General features: G+C 44.7%; 1 protein-coding gene across 1 annotated transcript in view; it reads left to right on the forward strand.

Annotated features, from left to right (window-relative positions):
• Positions 1–21894, forward strand: part of LOC111981951 (protein TANC2-like) — a 145570-nt gene that overhangs the window by 90908 nt on the left and 32768 nt on the right. The window contains 1 exon segment of the mRNA XM_070433765.1: positions 7597–7779. Coding sequence (XP_070289866.1) covers positions 7597–7779 — 183 coding nt within the window.

Raw genomic sequence — 21894 nt, forward strand, 5'->3', positions numbered from 1 at the left:
GCTGGGATGTTTGGGGGGGGGGGGGGGGGGGCTATCATGCTAACATCATAGTATACACCATGGCATGCTAATGATAGCATGCTAACACCATAGCCAACCAGTAGGACCAACAGAGAGCTATTGGCAGAAGTGGAGCGCCATACGGTGCTCTGGCATAAAGCCACGGTACATGACGCAACTCTTTCCTAGTCAGACACACACGGCATAGAGGGGGCGGTTACGACAGCTGCTTGTGTCATGGACACATGTTCCATCCTGTGTGTCATGTAGCCTTCCTAACAGGCTGTTGCCTATAACCAACCGACGTGGCCTGGGAGCATACCTATGGCAGCCCTTTCCCACATGGTGGATCCCAACCAATTACACTGGGTTGCAGCTTAAGACTGGGCTGTGGCAGGAGATTGTTTGTAACACTATTTTCAGCTGGCACCTAGTAGTTTATTTACAACTTATAGTGGGGTATCAATGGTTACTTTCTGGCACTTCGAATAATTCAACATCGCCTGTGCCTCTTCACATCATTAGGCTAGCTTAATATTCAGAGACATTCTCTAGTTCTCTCCACTTGTCTGGTGAGACACCCCACATGGATCAATAAGAGAGCGGCCTGACATCCACGAAGCAGCCACTTTACCTGACGGGGTGTTCGCTAAACATTCTTAATTAGGCAATAAAGGGGCTCTGGGCCCTGTGGAAGCCTTATGTATGACGTATTTACAAGACAGGTGGGATTCAATAACTGTAAAATGTGATACTAGTAAACTGGAGGAAGTCTCAATTTGAAATGGGTGAACCCCAACATTTGGCAGAATTCCTCTAAGAAATGTCCAATACCTGCAGTAACGCCTACATCTGTGTACATCGTGTCTGAAAGTAGTCAATCAAACTTGTAGAAAGACTTGTAATAAATGCATGTACTCGTCATAGCAAGAGTATGCAAGGCAAATCTATTCTATTATGTGGACTGATGAATTGTACCTCAGAAGTAGAGGTTTTACACCTAATGTATCCAATATGCACATTAGGAGTGAACCTATACCTATTTGCACAGGGCCAGAGACCCATGACGAAGACAATGTTGCTCTGACGTTGGTCTACTCTGAGCTGAAGGTGACCAGCTGTGTTCTCCAGTTCCAAATAAATCCATAAATTTGTCACATGCTTCATAACCAACAGGTGTAGACTAACAGTGAAATGCTTACTACGGGTCCTTTTCAACAATGCAGAGTTAGATGAGAAAATATAGGAGGAATAATACACATTGACTAACGAACAATAAAAAGGAGTAAAGTAACATGGCTATATACAGGGAGAAACCAGTCCTGAGTTGAAGTTTTCAGGGGTACGAAGGTAATTGAGGTAGCTATGTACTGTACATATAGGTGGGGTAAAGTGACTAGGCAACAGGATAGATAAAACAGTAGCAGCAGCGTATGTGGTGAGTGTGAAAGTGTTTGTGCCGGCGTCAGCCACGCATGGGTGCGGCGTCAACCGCATGGGTGCGGCGTCAACACGCATGGGTGCGGCGTCAACAACGCATGGTGCGGCGTCAACACGCATGGGTGCGGCGTCAACACGCATGGGTGGCGGCGTTCCAAAAAACCCCAAACCGGCCCCAAAAAATGGGTGCGGCGTCAACACGCATGGGTGCGGCGTCAACAACGCAATGTGTGCGCATACAGTATGTAGTGTGTTGTGGTGTGTATGTGTGGTGTTGGGGTGTTAGTGTAAGTACTGTATGTGTGAGTTGTGTGTCCATAGAGTCAGTGCAGAGAGTTTTGTGCCCCAAATGCAGGTAGTCATTTGATTAGCTATTTAGCGTCTTGTTTCAGTCCCTCTGAGTGGGACACAGAGACAATAGACCAGACCTTCCCAAAGGGCCTGGAGTTTTTCCTAGCCCAGGTTAGCTACACCATCTTTATCATTGTATTTAGAGGTACGTACTATAACCCTACCTGCCCGGCTTTATTTTTGTTACTAGCAAATACAACTTATTTCTCTCTACAAATAGAAATTATACATGGGGGAAACAGACCCTGAGGTACATACCTAAACATACAATTCAATCCTCTGTTTTTCTCTTTTGCTGTGGGGATATTGGCCTGCTTGTTTGGGAAGGCATGTGAGAAGCTAAGTGTTCCACATGGTTCCAGATGTTAAACCTTGTACAGCCTAGCAGCCATTATAAACCACGACACTTCCAGTTTGTACGTGTGACGTGCTACGGGATGCTAGTTAAGGTGTGTGTGTGTGTGTGTCTGTCCTCTGGCCTGGAAGGAAGAAGCGATGCTTGGGCGTAGTCTTGCGTTGTTTGAATTCAGCTTTCTGGCTGCGTTCAAGGGGAGGGCTGTGTGTGTTGCGTGCCCGTGCTTCTGGGCTGTGAGTGAGCGAGAGCATGAGGGAGTGGGTTGGGGGTGGTTGTTGGGACTTTGGGCAGTGCCACACAGAGCAAGTTTAGGCCATGCTTTGGGCTTAGGACCCAAGCTGCTGGGTTTTGCGTGGGGGGGGGGGGTAATGTACTAGAACAATTGCTTTTCAACATGCTGGACCTGATATAATCAAGCCTACAGGAGAAATTTGTATGGAACTTTTKCAGTCAAACCATATTGTAGGTAATTAGCCTAGATAATTGATTTAACTTGTCCATAGACGACAGGGAAATATTTGTTAAACTGTGAGGTTTAGGCATATCACTGCTGGCTTGCTTCTGAAGCTAAGCAGGGTTGGTCCTGGTCAGTCCCTGGATGGGAAACCAGATGCTGCTGGAAGTGGTGTTGGAGGGCCAGTAGGAGGCACTCTTTCCTCTGGTCTAAAAAATATCCCAATGCCCCAGGGCAGTGATTGGGGACACTGTCCTGTGTAGGGTGCTGTCTTTCGGATGGGACGTTAAACGGGTGTCCTGACTCTCTGAGGTCATTAAAGAGCCCATGGCACTTATCGTAAGAGTAGGGGTGTTAACACCGGTGTCCTGGCTAAATTCCTAATCCGGCCCTCAAACCATCATGGTCACCTAATAATCCCCAGTTTACAATTGGCTCATTCATCCCCCTCCTCTCCCCTATAACTATTCCCCAGGTCGTTGCTGTAAATGAGAATGTGTTCTCAGCCAACTTACCTGGTAAAATAACGGATCAATAAAAAATAAACAAGTTAAAAAATGTTTAAAAAAATTATAGGATCAACTTTCTTTATTTTCTTCATCTCTACTTTTTCCCTTGTTCTCTTTCCCTGTCCTCTGCCTCAAAATACTGCTCTCCCCCTGCTACGGTAATAGAGCATAGAGAGGGAGGAAGATAGAGAGGGAGAGAATGATGTGGGATGATGCTGTAACCCCTGTCCTGCGCTCCATTTCAGACTCAAGGACATTAGGCAGATTGGTACTCAGATTTAGTGGAGTGATTTTTCATTAGATGAGCAGTCGCTTTACACACTACATAAATTGAGATCTCTGCCACTCTCTATCACTAACTTACTCCCCCATCCTGGGGAGTCATTGTTTTCAGGGCATTGTGTGTGTGCGCACATGTTTACCTACATTTTCAGGACCGCAATGTCCTAACACTTCATCTTAATGTCTTGAAAAGGTAGAAAAACTAACTTTTTTGAAAAGTCAGGTCCTGAATTTGTTCAAATGCTATGCTAAGCTTATAGGTTTTGGGTTTAGGGTTAGGGTTTTTGGGATTCATGTTAGGGTTAGGTTAGGGAAAATAGTATTTTTAATGGTGAAAAAATATTACGCCAAAATGTCCTTACATTTCACCAAAGTGTGTGGGGGGGGGGGGCAGTGCATTATGGGCCTTGGTAGTCAGCTAGGCCTAATTCTAATGCACATAAATTCATCTGACAAAACCAATACTAAAAGAGGAAATGTGTGACAATGCTTAGGCTACACAACACAAACAGACAACCAAATGATCAAATGCATGAACAAACACTCACAAACTAGCCTCCTTTCCCCCACTTTCAACTGCTCACTCTTTGCTGTCCGTTGCGTCGTTTTTTTGACTGCTTCCGAACTGTGACCAATGTTCAGTACAGTATGTATTTGGTCAGGGTGACAATGTCCTTTCCACTGTCACCCTTTTAAAATTCACTCAACGTAAATGTTTCCCCATAATCACTTATCTAGTTAGGATCAGATAAAACAAGCTCAAATCTTACCCCTAACCATTAGGGACATTATAATATAGCTGATCCTGGAACATTCGTTAGGGGGAAAGCTCTCCTGCCACACCACTCTAGAGTCCATTTGATCTCCCTGAAGGGACAGAAAACACCTCAGTCACAGCTAGTGTTTTAACACTCTGTCATACCGCAAATCCGATTTCCCCTGACATCCTTTGCCGTTTGTGTGGTTGGATTTTGATCAAAGCAGCGTAAGAATTCCTTCACACAGTCTGTTGCGGTTCCGCTCCGGTGACACTTTTTACCACTTTTTACCTCCTTCCCTCGTGGCAMTTCTCACTGGTGATTAGTCTGCTCCCTCCTTGCTCTCCCAGGCTTAGAGCTGCCTGCCTGGGACTCTGAAGTCATTTAGTGACGGGGTGCATTTCCTATCATGTCTCTGCWTTCATCCATTCGGGTGGTTAAGGCTCTTCCACATTGTGAGAGAAGCTCCAGAAGGCATTTTCATGTGGAGCAAAGGGTGTGACATTTTACCTCCGCAGTAAAGTTACAGAGTGATTTATATTAATTGCGGACATGGCGCATATGGTGAAAATTGTGGTCTCCATCTCCCCCCATCTCTTTCTATATCTCTCTCACTTCACTTCACTCACTCACTCTCACACAGAGACACACACACCACATGGCTCTCCCTCCCTCTTGTGTAACTGGCCATCCGTCCACTCGGTCCATCTGTTGTTTGGAGGCCGAGCCGTTCAGTAGACGAGCTCAACACAACAGGCCAGCTTCCTGTCTGACGCCATCTGATGCACGTGTGTGTGTGCATGTGGTCCCTTTTACTTTACCTGCCCATGCAGATGTACTGAAGAGATCTACAGTAGTAGCAGCCTTAAATAACAGAACATGATGGCCACAACTCCCTCTCCTCTCCTCCCCTCTTCCACTCCTCCCCTCGTCCTCCCTTCCTTTCCATCTACTATTTCATAACCGAGGAGTGCAACTGGAGCTCAAACATTAAGACAGTTCTCGCTCTCTCCCTCCCTCTTTTTCTTTCTTTCTTTCTTTCTTTCTTTCTTTCTTTCTTTCTTTCTTTCTTTCTTTCTTTCTTTCTTTCTTTCTTTCTTTCTTTCTCCCTCTTCATTCTCTCTTTCTTTCTTTCTTTCTCCCTCTTTCTTTCTTTCTCCCTTTTTTTCTTTCTTTCTTTCTTTCTCCCTCTTTCTCCCTCTCTCCCTCAGGGTCGTATTAACTCTAATCTCTGTCATTAGAAATGCAAGACTAAGTGTCTGGACCAACCCTCCCCTGTTCACTGTGCATTCGAGACACATGGCTCACTTTGCTCATAATCTACAGTATGATCTCAAAGAAAACAACTTGTGGAGCTCATCGTTGTATCTCTGTGATGGTGTGGCCTATTGTATCAATTCATCTGGTGGTTATGTAGTGCTGTCAACATGGACATTCAGCATGGTGTAGTGTACATACAGTGCTGAGATGGAGTCATTGCCCAACCTGTTTGATGTCTCCATACCTTTAACTCCATTACCCTAGAGAGACAGTCATTGCTGTTACATACCGGTAAGATACACTTGGCTCCCATAAGGTTAAAGCTATGCTCTTTATTACACTTTTGCAGCACTGCAAATTCCCCTGGCTGGCAGATTACCTTTCGTGACATTGAAGGGCGCAGCGACATCATCCGTATCTTATTCCCCCTCCTTTGCCTCAGGCCTCGCTCGGGCACAGGGACTGATATACTGTCTCTGAGGGGCCAGAGGGCTAGGTGGGGACACGTAAGGGGAGGCCTGTTGTGCTTAAATATACTGCTGTAATATCTCGTTACAGCAGCACAGTAATAACATTACCAGTTTAATTGGCTGTGAATTGAAACGCCCAGAATGGCATTTCACCCCCTTAACACCACCCCTACCCCCTTTCTCTCAGCCCCCCTCACCATACCCACTCCTCCTAGTGATGTAGAAGRGGTTAGATTAGGGTTAGCCAATAGGCACAGATCCAGACATAGATTGAGAAGGTGAAAGGCATTAAGGCTGCTGGGAAGGGAGTGGCAGGTTGTTGATGCTGTACGCAGGATGACTCATACAAAGTCTGAAAAGACATCTAGCACAGTCGAACACAGACACACTTAGTCACATCACACACAATTAAAACATCAACAGACGCAAAATGCTAAAACATAATCCAAGCGTGGTGTGTGCGTCTGTACTGTGTATTCCAATCAAACTGCTGTTCCTCTGTGTATAGAATTGTCTGTGACAGCCTGTTTTCACCTTGCTACCCACCTTCCCCTCTCCCTGTCTACTAATACATGTTCATTAGTGTGGCCTTGTGCTGTGTCACATGGGTTGCCAGTGACACACTGCTGCTGGTGTCATCAGCCAGTGTGCCTGTCTGAGGTGCTTGTCACCTGACATGGTGGCACTCAGGTGCTTCTTGACTGAAGAGTACTGTGATTCCTGACATTATTCATGTTAATTCTGTCCAGTCACGTTAGGGAAAGGGGGATACCTAGTCAGTTGCGCAACTGCATGCATTCAACCGAAATGTGTGTTCCGCATTTAACCCAACCCCTCTTAATCAGAGCGGTGCGGGGGGGAGCTGCCTTAATGCACGTCATCGGTGCCCGGGGAGCATTTGTTGTTTGGGGGTTAACTGCCTTGCACAAYGGCAGAACAGCAGATTTTTCCACCTTGCCAGCTCGGGGATTCGAACCAGCAACCTTTCCACTAGGCTACCTGCTCTTGCCAGGGGAAACGTCTAGTGTGCTGTAGAAAGAAGGAGAGGGAGGATAGAGTAATGCCACATTCAGTCTTTGCCTTTATTCGTGATCAATTGGATACATTTTAATTGATCATCAGTTTCTGCTATATTTGGATATCTGGCACAGTCAGAGCTATTGAATGTTCCAGCTGACATTTTCATTCCACATTTTCAAGCATTCCAGCATCCCTAGTGGCTGTGCTATCCTACCCTATCCTAATTAGCCTACTGTTTCACTACCAGACAACAGGCAGGTGCTTGTCTGAGAGAGAAACAAAATGGGCCCATCCTTTAACACTAGGATGACAGTTGCAGAGGTTTGCCAGCTTGTACGGTGAAACTACAGCCTCAACCGTGTCTAAAACTGGAGGTGTTGACACGGTTGGAGATGATACTGAGTGTGCTGTTAATGAAATGTGTCAMCGAGCGATGTGTGTGTGTGTCTGCACTATATTGTGAGTGGTGATAATGTAATATGTCAGTGTGTTGGTTTTAGGTCTCTTGTGAACAGTAGTTGATGTCAAATGNTGTGTGTGTGTCTGCACTATATTGTGAGTGGTGATAATGTAATATGTCAGTGTGTTGGTTTTAGGTCTCTTGTGAACAGTAGTTGATGTCAAATGACAAATTCTGTCGSTGTGTGMGAATGTAGTATACATGACTATATGACACCTCTCTGTCTCTCCTTCCRAGGCGGCAGCTCCACAGASGGTGACGGGCTGTTTGAGGGCGACTACGGGGGGCCTCCTCTCCCGGTGACCGAGGGCATGCAGCACATCCGTATCATGGAGGGCGTGTCACGCTCGCTGCCCTCCTCCCCCCTACTCTCCCACCAGGCCCTCAACATGAGACTGCAGCCCACCAAGAGGCTCCCAGGTAGTTACTCAACCACTGGTACTAGTTCAGTTTTGGTCTGTAGACTCACTAGGGGAGGTTTGGCATAAACAAACTTACTGCTGTRCTTAGTTCAGTACTACTGCGTGGACAAAGAGAGAAGTATCAAGGAGCCTTGTTTGGTGCCTGCTGCATGTAGATTTGGTATTGAAGGTGAAAAGATGGTTGCTTAACGCTGACGACATCTCCCACTTGATTCTYACTCCATTTGAACTGTATTCAGGGTCTCAGGAGTCAGACATGTCACACTGAATTACATTTCTGGACAGTTCATCCTATCCAAGTAGCACACTGTGGCTCCCGGCCCCTTTGAAGATGAACCAATTAGATTCACAGAGGGCTGCTCTCCTTCACAACCAACACTTTCATATTATCTGAGAATTGTCCCCACAATACAGTATGATGCCTATCCTCCTAAGTCTGGTTGTGCCCCCTGCTGACTCCTCATTATGGTACTGAGATAAGGCCCACTGGGGGAACGAGGACCTGTCACCCCCTCGCTGAGCCCCCCTCTTCTTTACCATTCCACTGGGGTAAACTCATACCCCCCTCCCCACCCACRAGGATGGTTAATGCCAGGGTGTTTGCGATAGGGGAGCGGCTGTGTGTAATTCCGAGGTAGAGGAGAGATGGTGTGTGATGGAGATAGGAGTGTGTAAGTGATGGTGTGTATGAGAAAATGAAGTGTGTATGTGCGAGAGAGAGGGAGGTTTTGATGGCATGTCATGTGAATGTGTGACGTGGGACTATTTGTCTATGAATAGCAGGGTGCATCGTAATATGACTGAAAGGTGGGAACGTGTGTGACAAAGAGACTGGCATATTGGGTCCTTGAAAAGCACTATAAAAGTACCTATAATTATTATTATTATAGCAATGTGTTGGTTTTTCATGTGCAGGTATTTCAAGTGAGGGATTTCCATGAGAAGCTCTTGTTAGTTCTTGTTTTCCTCAGTATTATTAATCTCCCTGCAATGTCATAGTTAGGAGGCTTTCAAGAAGCCCAAAAGTTATCCATGTCAAATCCTCCATCCTTCTCACAAATAAGCGTTGGCCCATCTCCCTTTTAGCCCCCATAACCCTACATCACTTACCCCACCCCCGYTTAGTTCAGGGTGCATTGTGGGAAACGCATAATGTTGCATCTCGGCGGGAAGCTGTGGCTGTTAAAGAGGCTGGTAAGCCGACTGTGACATCACTCCTCGACACTGTCTGGCCCAGATAACATAACAAGGCGTCTCTCTGAAATCTGCRCCATAGATGGCAACAGGCCACCATTTCACAAGCTGGCCATCAAAACAGGCGAGGACCACAACAAGCTTGTGAAGWTGAAAGGCTCTAATTGGATAGTTTTTTCAATACAGCTTCTCCACCAAGATACGATGGAGCTCACAGTGTAGTTCTCTGTTCAGGCCACCAGGGTGTACTAGTCTGGGTTTTCCCTTTATTCTTTATCACTCTCCCTTTTCCCTCTTCCATCCATCCTCAGAGAGGGCGAGACAGCTGGTGGATCATTATGTGGTGGGAATGTTGCAAGCACTCTTAATTGTCCACCTTATGAAGTGACTGGTCAGGGTGTTTCACCATGCTCATAGAGGTCAAAAACAAATGTGTGAGAATGTCAAAGAAGGGTGTGAAGTGTATTTGGAGGAAGTGGAGCAGGACACAGATTTGAATATTAATATACAGTATATATATGTCTTTAATTTCAACATTCTCGCTCTCTAGCTCTCTTTCTCTCCCCCTGTTCCGCTTCCTCTGAATCCACCAGTTATTGGCAGGCACCCAACATCTAAATTTTTCCCTGACCCCTTATCAAGACTCATTGTTCCACTCCAAACTGTTGTTTCTGTTGGGCTTTCCCCCATAAACACTCTCCCTCTTTACAATGACTTGTTTTCAATGATGTTTTGTAAACGTCATGGGGGCTCCCGAGTGGCGCAGCYGTCTAAGGCACTGCATCTCAGTGCTAGAGGCGTAACTACAGACCCTGGTTCGATTCCAGGCTGTATCACAACCGGCCGTGATTGGGAGTCCCATTGGGCGGCGCACAATTGACCCAGCGTCGTCCGGGTTAGGGTTTGGCCGGGGTAGGCCGTCATTGTAAATAAGAATTTGTTCTTAACTGATTTGTCTAGTTAAATAAAAAAATAAAATAAAAAATAATAATAAAATTGTGTGATATTGTGTGTTGCGTGTAGCCTTTTCCCACTCGTCTGCTAGTGTGAGCGTAGTGTGAGTGTGTGTGTGAAATGGTTGCTGCCTGCGTCATAACTGATATGAACTGTTGTTTTAGGATTGTTATGGCATGGAAGGCTTTCTCTGCCGACTAATGTATATTTGATTATTTAATAAACATACTGTATGTGACCTGAGAGCTCAGTCACAGATATCATTCATTTCATCTGGTATTTATTTGTTCAAGTCGTTTTGTTGTACATATACTATCCTGTATCTATAGGGATTGTTGACGTTTGGATTGTTTTGAAATGATCTTGTTAGGCTAAACTGAGGACAATGATCCTATGTGCCCTAGCCTTTGTTAGGGGTTTCATTTTGCCTTGTTTTCAAGGTCTGTTTATCTGTCTACGGCTTTCTGTGTCCATCTGTGTTTGACAAACAAAACAGCCTAGTCATATTCTCAAAGCGTATTATCTCAAACTACCTCCCATGCGTCCATATCAAATCTAGCTTTATTCTCTCATGCGTGTCCAATATGCMCTGGTGGACTTAAGATAATATCATCTCTTAATGTCTTTGTCCTGGGTCAGGCCTGTTAGGGAGGGAATTAAACAGTGATTACTGATTTAGGTTTTAAGTGGAGCAGCTCTCACTGGACACCAGCAGGCAGCTGAGATGGATGGATCCTGATAGCCAATTGGATTTCCTATCCGTCTCYCACTGAAATGTTTTCGAGGCATTATTCCCGCATTTTTCACCTTGGAAACAAAAGGGTTGACTATATGGCGTGCTCAGACACGCTAATGATGGCAATCAATGGGAAAGATGCCTCCTGCCAGGGACTGAATATTGGCTTTTGACCTCTTAMCCCCTGAAGTTGACCCCATTGATTGAATAAAGGCTTTGTCTGTGGTTCTGTTTCGACACAGAGACACACACAGATAGAGGAGAAAGAACCGAGATAGAACAGCGTTGTTTTGACTATAAAAACAAAAATCATTCTTCTTACCTCCCTTCCATGAGGTATCTTATAACCACTTACCTGACATGACTGGAATCGGTGAAAACAAAGCTGAAGCTCCTTTTTACTTKATGTTTGATTACTTCAAGCTAGAGAAGAAGGATGGATGCACAGAGGATGTATCTAAAAGAGCTCAAGAGAGAGAAATGAGAGCACAAAGAAAGACATGTAGCGAGTGTGAGATTCAGAGATAGTGGGTGGAGAGAGATGAGGAGACAGGGAGAACTACTCACCCGGACACCATTAGTGGAGCGGCCGGGTTAGCTAATCCAACAGTGTATGAACGGAATAAGGGCTGGAGATTCAATTATGAGCCTGGCAGCCAGTCAATAGGCGTGTGGCGCAGACCGCTTGAGTGCTCTCGCTGTTGGTGGCAGTCAGTCACTATGGTGTCGCCGTGTAGCCTAGCCATTCTACTCCCCTGGGAGCTGGTAGATAACACTCAACACAGGCCTGGGTGCCCAGAACGTGGCAGTGTTTCCCCTTAGTCTAATTTAGGTGGGGCGAGCCTCCGCATGTAGCTATGCTGTCGTCCCTATTTTCCTGTTGCCATCCACCTAAAGGAAAAATGGTATTGGGATTTTGCCTTGAATGTTCTCTACTCAGTGGTGGTCTATTAGGAATAATCCCTGAAGATAACCTATTGCTATGAGACTGATTAAGTGCTTGAGGAAAGTGAATGACGAGAGAGACTGAGAAAAGAGGGGCGTCGTGTTCCCCTGGTAACCACATTAGCCTTTCTAGTTAAATATCTTTGCCCGGCTCTCTCTTCCCACCTTCCTTCCTGTGCCTGCCATTGGCTATAGCTTTCAGCATTGTTTACTCACTAATTGTTGTCCTTTACACTCCCCCCTTTCCTTCTGTCTCCCACATTGTTACTGTGACAACAGAAGTTCAACGCACACTTCTTTTGCTGGATTTAGGCATACAGTTCCTTCAAAGTATTCATACGCTTTTTCCCACATTTTGTTGTTACAGCCTGAATAAAACATGTATTACGTTGAGACTGTCACTAGCCTACACACAATACCCAATAATGTCAAAGTGGAATTATGTTTTTAGAAATGTTCACTAATTAATAAAACATGTAAAACTGAAATGTCTTGAGTCTAAGTATTCAACCCTTTTGTTATGGCAACTCTAAATAAGTTCAGGAGCCCTGTTTGAAGTAAGGCGCTAAAATAAAACTGCAAAAAAAATTGAAAATAAATTAACTTTGTTCTCAATACTAAACGTTATGTTTGGTGCAAACACAACACGTCACTGAGTACCACTCTTCATATTTTCAAGCATGGTGGAGGCTGCATCATGTTATGGGCATGCTTGTCATCGGCAAGGACTTGGGAGTTTCTTTTATGATAAAAAGAAACAGAATAGAACTAAGCCCAGGCAAAATCCTAGAGGAAAATCTGGTTGTCAGCTTTCCAACAGACTCTGAGAGACAAATTCACTTTTCAGCAGGGCAATAACCTAAACCACAAGGCCAAATATACACTGGAGCTGCTTACCAAGACGACATTAAATGTTCCTGAGTGGCATGAGTTACAGTTTTGACTTGAAATCGTCTTGAAAATGGCTGTCTAGCAATGATCAACAAACAACTTGACAGAGCTTGAAGAATTTAAAAGAATAATGTGCAAATATTATACAATCCAAGTGTGCAAAGCTCTTAGAGACTTAGCTGTAATCGCTGCAAAGGTGATTCTGTGTTTTGACTTGGGTGTATATACTTATGTAAATTAGATTTCTGTATTTCATTTTCAACACATTTGCAAAAATTTCTAAACATGTTTTCACTTTGTCATTATAGGGTATTGTGTGTAGATGGGTGAGGGGGGAAAAACGATTTAATCCATTTTGAATTCGGGCTGTAACACAACATGTGGAACTTGTGGAAGGCTCTGTATACTTGTTGATTCTCTCTCTCCCTCATTTACCCATGCCCTATACAAACACATACTCTTTTACCACCACCACACTAACCACCACACTAATGACAGCAGGCTCTGGAAATAAAGGAATGCTTAGAGGACGAGTTCCTTTCTACCCCCACCTTTCCCTCCATCACCGGCTGGGGAGCCTGGGGGGTATGACGTGATTGGAGGGATGCTACTGCCTCACTTCCTCCCTCGCCTCCCCTGTCAGGTGACTGCCATTAAACATGCTCTACTCCTCTCCCTCTCTCTCATTCACTCCCTCTGTGTCCACGTCACACGTCATCTGTGAAGGGACACAGAATTAGGCTTCAGTTTGAGAGCAGAGGAAAGACGCTGCTCAGAGCTGAGGATTGGTTTGAATGGAAAGTTGATTATCCTCCTCTCCTGGGGTTGTTTGTCAACAATTCATGCAGAACGGAAGAAATTTGGTTTTTATTTTCTCAAGCTTTACTGAGGGAAGGATTTAAATGTGTTAAATGGTGAGAACCCTTCCAATAAGTCTGCTTTTCTCTTCTCGTTCTATCTCTCTCTTACTCTGGAGGGCAGTGTGTGAAGAGATGCCGTGATTTTTATTTAAATATGTTATAATTGCATGTTAGTTTGTTGCATGTCTTATGTATGTATATTTCTCTATGACTGTGTGTTTTAAAGAAAACATACTTGTGTCTGGGCCTTTGCGAGATAATGTACTGTAACCAATAGACATTCAGAGAAGCCACCACCTCAACCCACAGGTGTATTCCCCTGGGAAATCCTATAGCCAAGCCAAAGCCAATCAGAACCGGTGTGGGCGGTCATGGCAACTCAGGACACACTCTGAGGCACCTCTCGGTCGTCAAGGAAACCGCTTACATAAGAAGAACCCACGCAGAAGAAGGAAGTCAGTGGCACCCTCAGGGACACGGGCAGCTGTCACTCTTTCACACACGTAAAGGAACAGTCAGTCCTCGTTAGGGAGACTAATCACGCTACACCATCTCCACCACTACTCCATTTAATCTCAGATGTATCAACAGTGACACATACTACTGGCAGCAATGGACTGACCAGATGTCCACGGTCAAATGTAAAGAAGACTGTCCAAAAGGAGGTTTAATAAGAAAGAAATGTGCTCTTTATTAAAGTCCTATGCTCAGACAGAACAAAATGCAGACAGTAAGCAGGTTTACATCCAACCTTTTTTATGCAAGTAAAGTACATGTCGTGAAAAGAAATTTGTCGGTAAACTTTCCAAATGTCGGCAAAACAAAATACGCGAGACAAACTGGGATCTTTTTATGTCTAAAGTTAATTATGCGAGAAATGAAGGATGAAACGCCTTTTTATGTGCAGATTTTTATATAATAACCATCATATCGAAGTAAACTTGGATTCTCACGATGATATGTTGTGGTCCTCCCACRACGACTCGGCAGTTTATTAGGCTACAGATMAGTTAAGTTATGATGAACTTGACAGGGTGGTGAAAGTGCAAGGTGATGATTTTGATGCGTCTTTCCAATAAATATCCAGAGTCTTATTCTGGTGACMTCATCATCGATGCTTGGCTGCCGTTTGACAAATAAAACGAATCAAGCTCTTTGGTCCATAATAATCTCATCCTGTAGGCTATGCCTGCACTGTATCTGCAAGCTGTTGGCTAGAGCGCACGTGGGAACATTCGCTATATAACACATTTTAGGATACACATCAGTAGAGTTGAAAATACAATAAAACCCCATTTAACTTGTATTTTTTATTGGGTTCATGGGAATTTAACTGCAAAAGTTATTTGTATATGCACTATGTCATCACGCACAGCCTTTTATCTGCAACAAGTCAATTTGATGGAAACCTCTCTGGTAGGAAAATACGCATATTGTTTTTATGCAGAGTTTATAATATTTGCATGAAAATCTGTCGCCTATTGGATGGAAACCTAGCTAGTGTTGGTCATTTTGCCACTGTGGAGGTCATACCCAACTGGGGTCTTATCACAATTTCATCTGTCATCTTTTTATATTCTGGAGTATTGCCTGTTTTCCATTTTTCACCTTATTGCTTTGGTCGATAAGGGTCTCGTAGTCTTCAATTAGTCTTCTCACTGTAGAAACTAAATGTGTAAAATGTACATTTAGATATTCTGGTATTTAAACTTGAAACTATTTACTCTTACTTTCCCAGCAACCCTATTGGAGATAGAAAACCATAGAAACGGGCCTCTAAAGTCCTATTGAAGTCATACAGTGCGCTATTTATGCCCAATCATAAATGTAAATAGCTGTGCCCCATTTTCCATAGTTTTTCTTCCTCTTTGTTTCCTGTAAACATTATTGCTATTTAAGTGAGCGTCTATGTCATTGTCACAGCATCCGTTTCTTATTGTTATCGTTGTGTTCTGTTTACATAGCCCTGCAATACCCCATAAATGATGACTCTCATTGTACCAGCCAGGGCTGTTCAATATGACCTGCCATCGTTATTGTTTTTGTAATATGACCTACCAGAGCTATTCCCGCTGAATGTCTTGTGCTGGTGAAAATGGCTCTTGTAAGTCAACCCGGCTAAGCAWGCCAGCTAATTGGATAATAACCGCAACAATAGCAGTGGACTAATCGTCTGCACTTGCCATCTATCACGAGCAGGCGCTAGTGACTACTCGCATGTTAGCGCTGCTCTCGTACTGTAGCATGTATGCTAGTGAGCGAGTTTATACTGTATTTACAGAGGCCATTATGGCGTTGTACAGTACACAATATGGCAGTGACCCTCAGTCAACTAGCCTGATGGATGACCCAATGCAGGAGGCTTCACCTCGTAGCCACCTCACGTGTGACAATTCGCCCTCTAATGGCTCAGTAATGGAATGTGGGGCGTGTGTTACCGCGGCTCACATCCCAGGCCTCTCGGAGATGATGGGTCAGTGTGTGACAGCGGAGGTGTGTAGATGGGATTGTGATAGATTTGCTGGCCAGCCCTGTCATTTWTTTWWWTTTTTTTATCTGCCGTTGTGAATGAGCAATGCTAGATCAAAGAAGTGGAGTTGCTTTTGTGGTGCAGTAGCATCACGTCTGCTTTTATGAAGTGCTTTGTTTTTGTCATGGTGTTGTTTCTTAGGATTCAAGACATTGGGTTTGGCGTTCAGCATGTCTCGTGGCTAATTTGATCCTGTAGCCCAGTGCATATGGCAGGTTCTAATTGTGCAATCTATTCTACCCCACCAGCTCCTGTTAATGAATGATCAAGACAAGACTCTTACTCCTAGGGTGTATTATGGATTCAACCCACGCCCTTCCAGCTATATTGAAGAGATGCACGACATATGATAAAGTATGTGCTGGGCTACATGTACCTATGCTGACATATTTATTCAGAGACACTGGCTTTTTAATCCATCTCTCAACTATGTCTTGACTATAGAAGTCACAAATAAGGAATATCCTACTCTCACACACGCACGATTGCACACGTGACCCGCTTCTCGGCCGGGCCTGTGCGTGCTGTGCAGACCGCTCGRTCACAAACATATTTTCTTACTCTGTAATCTCGTTAGCAGGATTTATGAATCCATCATAGTGACAGCCCAGCCCCCTGTAGAGGAGGGTATTGTAAAGCCCCTTCTCTTCCTGGAAAGTGCTGCCGCAGAGAAATGTCACATCTGTCCCTGGAGGGATTTTCTACGCCCATGATGCACTTACACCATCTTATTAATTCCCCTCGTATTGCCCCCACCTGCTAACCTACACACTCCTCCTTTCCTCTCATTGGCTTCCTTTGAGCGTTCCTGGGGGAAACCAAAGGGAACGGTAAGCATAAGCTTTAATAGAAGGTGTGTCCTTTGGCGTTCTGGGACGATGGGGAGGTTCTCTCTGGGCTTGACAGCTGGCGGGCAGAGTTAGCATCTCCATCCAATGAGGAATAGCCAGGAGAGAACAAGGATGTAGCATTGTTAGCAGTGGTTTTTGTAGTAGTGCCTGTGATGCGACCCAGTGTTTACTGGTTCAACTCTTTGTGCTCTGCACCAGTGTATTCGCTGTTCGGCGYGCTTATGTAAGTTGTTGTTGCATGCCAGAAAGTGGTTCTTAACCCAATTCTCTGTCTCTAAATATCTCACCATTATAAATAGAAATGCAACATCTGGCATTCAGATCTCCTTTTTTGTGATTTTTCAGCTCTTCAGCCATAATGAGGTAGTGCTATTGCAGAGAATAGACACTAAATATGTTATCTTGGGAGTATTAAACAGATTTCTCACATGTCGTTGCCAGACCTTGAAGCTAGGAGAGAGCAAAGATGACAGACCGGATTTGTCACCTTGAAATGTGTTGGTTAGAGTGGAGCYTGGAGGCATGTGCTAATCCACCAGGAAGACGTCTCCATGCTGTTCTAACCTGAGGAACGATTTTAATCCTAGAATGACACTTCCTCAYACAACAAGTAACCCTTTTCACAGTCCTCTCAGTAAACACATTGGTTTGTTCAAAAGCGAGGGGAGGTATCACTTTTTAGTGGATCCTGAGGAGAATTGTTTCACCCACTCCAAGAGCAGTGTTTTTACCTGACAGGACTATGTTGTCTTCAAGCTGCAATCAGTTTTCTGGCAACGTTTACCTCACAGAACCTCTCCTTAAACCCCTGGAAGGAGTTGAACTCCAGCTAAACTCAAGCAAGGGACCTTGAAACAGCACATAGTTCTTTGTTAGCTTTTGAGGAGTGTGGCTACTCTTGCCCAGACTACTACTGTAGCTCTCATGCCAGATTTCACTGTCTTTTTTTGGGGCCTAAGGATGATGGAAGTATATAAGCTCTAAACACTTTGAAGTCTCACCCGGGGGGGTAAACCATATTGCGGTGTTCTCCCATGTAATGAATGACAGCTCGTCCCAGCAGACAGACGGTTTGAGAAATGTTGTATACCCAAGAGCAGATCTCCAGTCAAACTCCAGAGTTCACTGATCAACTCCGCTGTCACTTTTCAGGGATTCATACCGTCTACATGTCTTAAAGTAATTGTCCAGTGAAAATCTCACTTTTAAAAGTTAATATTCTGTTAACTTACAGTGCATTCGGAGCCTCGCGAATGACGCAGCGGTCTAAGGCTAGAGGCGTTACTACAGACGCAGGTTCGATTCCGGGCTGTGTCGCAGCCGGCCGCAACTAGGAGACCCACGAGGCGGCGCACAATTGGCTCAGCGTCGTCCGGGTTAGGGGAGGATTTGGTCGGCCAGGATGTCCATCTCCCATTGCGCTCTAGCGACGGGCCGGGCGCATGCATGCTGACTTTGGTCGCCAGTTGTACAGTGTTTCCCCCGACACGTTTGTGCGGCTGCCTTCCAGTTTAAGTGAGCAGTGTGTCAAGAAGCAGTGCGGCTTGGCAGGGCCTTTCCAAATCATGTCCAATCAATTGACCACAGGTGGACTCCAAGTTGTAGAAACATATCAATGATGACCAATGGAAATAGGATGCACCTGAGTTCAAATTCGAGTCTCATAGCAAAGGGTCTGAATACTTATGTAAATAAGGTATTTCTGTTTTTTTTTATTTTATACATTTGCACAACAACAACAAAAATAAGTTTTTTTGCTTAGTCATTATGGGGTATTGTGTGTAGATTGATGAGATAAGCATTTATTTAATCAATTTTAGAATAAGGCTGTAACGTAATTTTGGAGAGAGAAAAAGTCAAGGGGTCTGAATATTTTCCAAATGCACTGTATACCCAAATAATGTTGTTAACTCATCCTATACTCATATTTGTGGCCAAAGCAAAAAATGAAAACATTAGAAAAACCCCACCTCCAAACTTGTATCTCAAACAGTTTCAAAAATGCTCACTATTTCCTCATAGAGGAGGATTAGCTGGCCAATCGGCGGTCTACTCGCATTAATATTTTTTATGACCACACCGTTCTGTTGGAAGGGTGTGGGTGTACCCCAACAACACAGAAAAGCTGCTTTTTAACTAACTTAGTTAAAACATTTAGGAAGGAAAACTATTTCACTCATTGTAATTATCTATTATAGGTCATAGTTCATAGAAATCTGGAAAAGATGGACAGTTACTTTAAAAAGAGAGAGAAGAAAGGATGCAGTAGCACAGCTGGAATACTTTTGTCTTGTAGTATCATTCTGGAGAGGATGATGATGTCTCCTAACTGTTGCCCACTGGAAGCTTAAAGAGAGCGGGCTTTGACCATTAGCTGATATTCCTGTCTATTTTATTCCCTCATCCATTTAAACATTTTCTTAGGAAGCTGTGTTTGTCATGAAGACATGGCTCTCGCTCCGAATGACACTCTCGCCTGAAACAGCTTCCCCACAGCCCAGAGTGTGATTCTCTTATAACTCTCTCCAGCTCCACATAGTAGGCCAAGATTTGGTGCACTGGCTGGCATCTCCAAAAGCTGCCCGGTGAACTCACATAGTCTTCACATCTGCTTGTCAAGAAACAAACTGTGGAAGGACTGACTTTGTAATCACTTGTCCCATCTATAAATATTCCCACTATTCTCACATTGTGAAAGCCGGACAAAAACCTGCTGTGGTCAGAATACTGCTACATTAAAACTCAGGGAGCATCTATTCTTAATAGTTTGTGGGCATTCCCCTTTCTTTTCACATGTCAAAGAGACCGACATGCTTTAGTTGGTTMCTTRTGTTTTTCAAASCACAYTTAATGGAATGCATGCTTGAATTGCCACTAAAATGTCTTAAACTTTTCACTTTGAGTTTCATGTTTCCTAATTACTCCCTTTGTATTCCCCACCCCGGGGCAGAGGAACAACATATTTTTGTTTGAATTCTGTGTCTGTTCCTACTCATTTTATACTTGTTTTCAAGAGTTGTCTCTAGGCTTGTTGCAACAACATTTTATAGTTACCGTATTTATGTGTTGTGTGTTAACTTATACACATACGCAAACTCCATCAGATGACACCCAGTGCTTACTGTAAGTGCAGCTGTTGTGGCTGAATATAGATAGATGTCTTGGTAAAGCTAACAAACAGCAGGTATGGTATCTTGTTGCATAAACACGACAAGGCCATTCACTGACCCTACCAGACATGCAGGGATGACAGATTGACCATCTCTTAAAAGAAGTGACACATGACCCACCCTGACTCCGACACCCCCTTGTCCGCTGCAGACGGCTCTCGGGGAGGCAAGGTCAAAGGGGTGATGACCCTGGGCCCCTCGTTTTACCGTCCCCGTGACTCAACAACAGAGTAACTACCCTCCCCCTGCACAGCCTGGGTTGACACTTCCCATAAACATTACCATCTGTGCTCTGGTCCTCCTCTTCACAAGCCAGCCCTCTTTCTCTGTCTCTGTCTGGTTAGTGGTTCCCTCTCCTCCTCTCTGTGGCTTCCTGCCCTTTTTCTGTCTGTCTTTCTTTCTCTGTGAATGTATGTGTGTGCTTGTGGGACCATTTTTGGAGGGGGGGTCCTCCCATTCCAGAATTGGAGCTTTCCCTCCCTACGTTAACCTCTCCCTGTGCCCAGAATACTGACCTGGATATGCACTGTTCTGGTAAGCCTGACCCCTTCGGTCTGTCAGGACCTGATCTGTCTGAGTGAGAGAGCGCGTGTGCGATGCTTCTCCCAACTTTAACAGCACTTTTTCATAAAGAAAGGCAGAGAGCAATGCTGAGGTCGCTGAATGAGTTTGGTGGTTTCTCGCTGGCCCCCCTCCCTCTCGCTCTCCCTCCTTTCTTCCCTTGCTCTGTGGTGTTTGGACTCCAACCCTTTCAGACTCCTTATGGTTTCTGTTGAAGTCTCAGCCAGTGGTATTCTCTGAAGCCTTACAGAACAACCAAACCYCCAGCGCAGGCCTCGCCTCCCCCCMCCACCGTCCRGTCCCAGCTCCAATGTAGGAAAAAAGAACCAGGACAAAGCAGCCCAGCTCATTTTACATCAGACTACTGGAACTATACAGACCCATTTTAGCAAGGGCTGCTTTTGCGCTCATTGTGGGGGTACAACACTCTTACCTATCATGGATTGCTCCGCATCAATGAGGAAGACGTGTGTCCGCACAGGGGTGAGGTGTTCGCGACAAAGGTGTTTGCGGCGGCGCCGGGAACAGGGTTGTGGAGGTGACGCTATGGCAACAGGAGTCGGTCATGCCTCCTCGTTACTCCGGAGATTGTTGTCGGATATCTGCTGTTTGTCCCATGGGCACACCTCAGAGCTGCCTCGCATTGAGACAGGCCACACTGAAGGAAGTGATGGACAAGAAATGGATGGAGAAGGAGGAGGTGAGAATAGAGGGAAGAAGTAGAGAATGGAGAAGAGGAGGGGAGAGTTATTGAATGCGGACAATCGCTGTCTCATTGTCCATCGCAGCCAATTCAATGCTCTTCTTTCTCTCTCTCCCCACCTGACTCCAGTAGACGATCCATAGTAATACTCAATGATTGACAGCACGTTTGACTAATAACCTCTCACTGTATACTGTAGTTCATAGGCCTCGTTCCTCCCCTCACCAGAGCAAGGTATCAGTGAGAGACAGGAGGGTGTGGATGATGAGGAGGCATGGCATCTGTCTGTAATAAACCCTGTGATAATGATATATATTTAACCTCCATTATCGCCTCTGTCAGCTCATTACATTTGATCCATTGGAATGCCTCTGTGTGGAGTGTGTGTCACGAAGAGAGATGGAGATGGACCAGAGGCATGGCTGAGGTGTCATCTGTCTCGATTAAGGGAGATTTAGTTGGAGATGTGGAGACACAAATGGAGGGAGATCACAGCATAAATGGTGTTCAGAGAGAGAGAAAAAAAATAAAAAATTCGGATAGTGTCTCTAGAGAAGGAAGAATGTTGTATTGAACTGAGATTTTATGTAATTTCAGTTCATTTGTGCGATATTGAGTACACAATTTAACTGTAACACAGATGACTGTAAACAAATGATAGGTGGTTTGTTAACTCTTGCTGGCACAGGAAGTGCAGCATTTAATTGTTTAATTGCTC

Source organism: Salvelinus sp. IW2-2015, linkage group LG20, assembly GCF_002910315.2.
Source record: "Salvelinus sp. IW2-2015 linkage group LG20, ASM291031v2, whole genome shotgun sequence".
NCBI lineage: Eukaryota > Metazoa > Chordata > Actinopteri > Salmoniformes > Salmonidae > Salvelinus > Salvelinus sp. IW2-2015.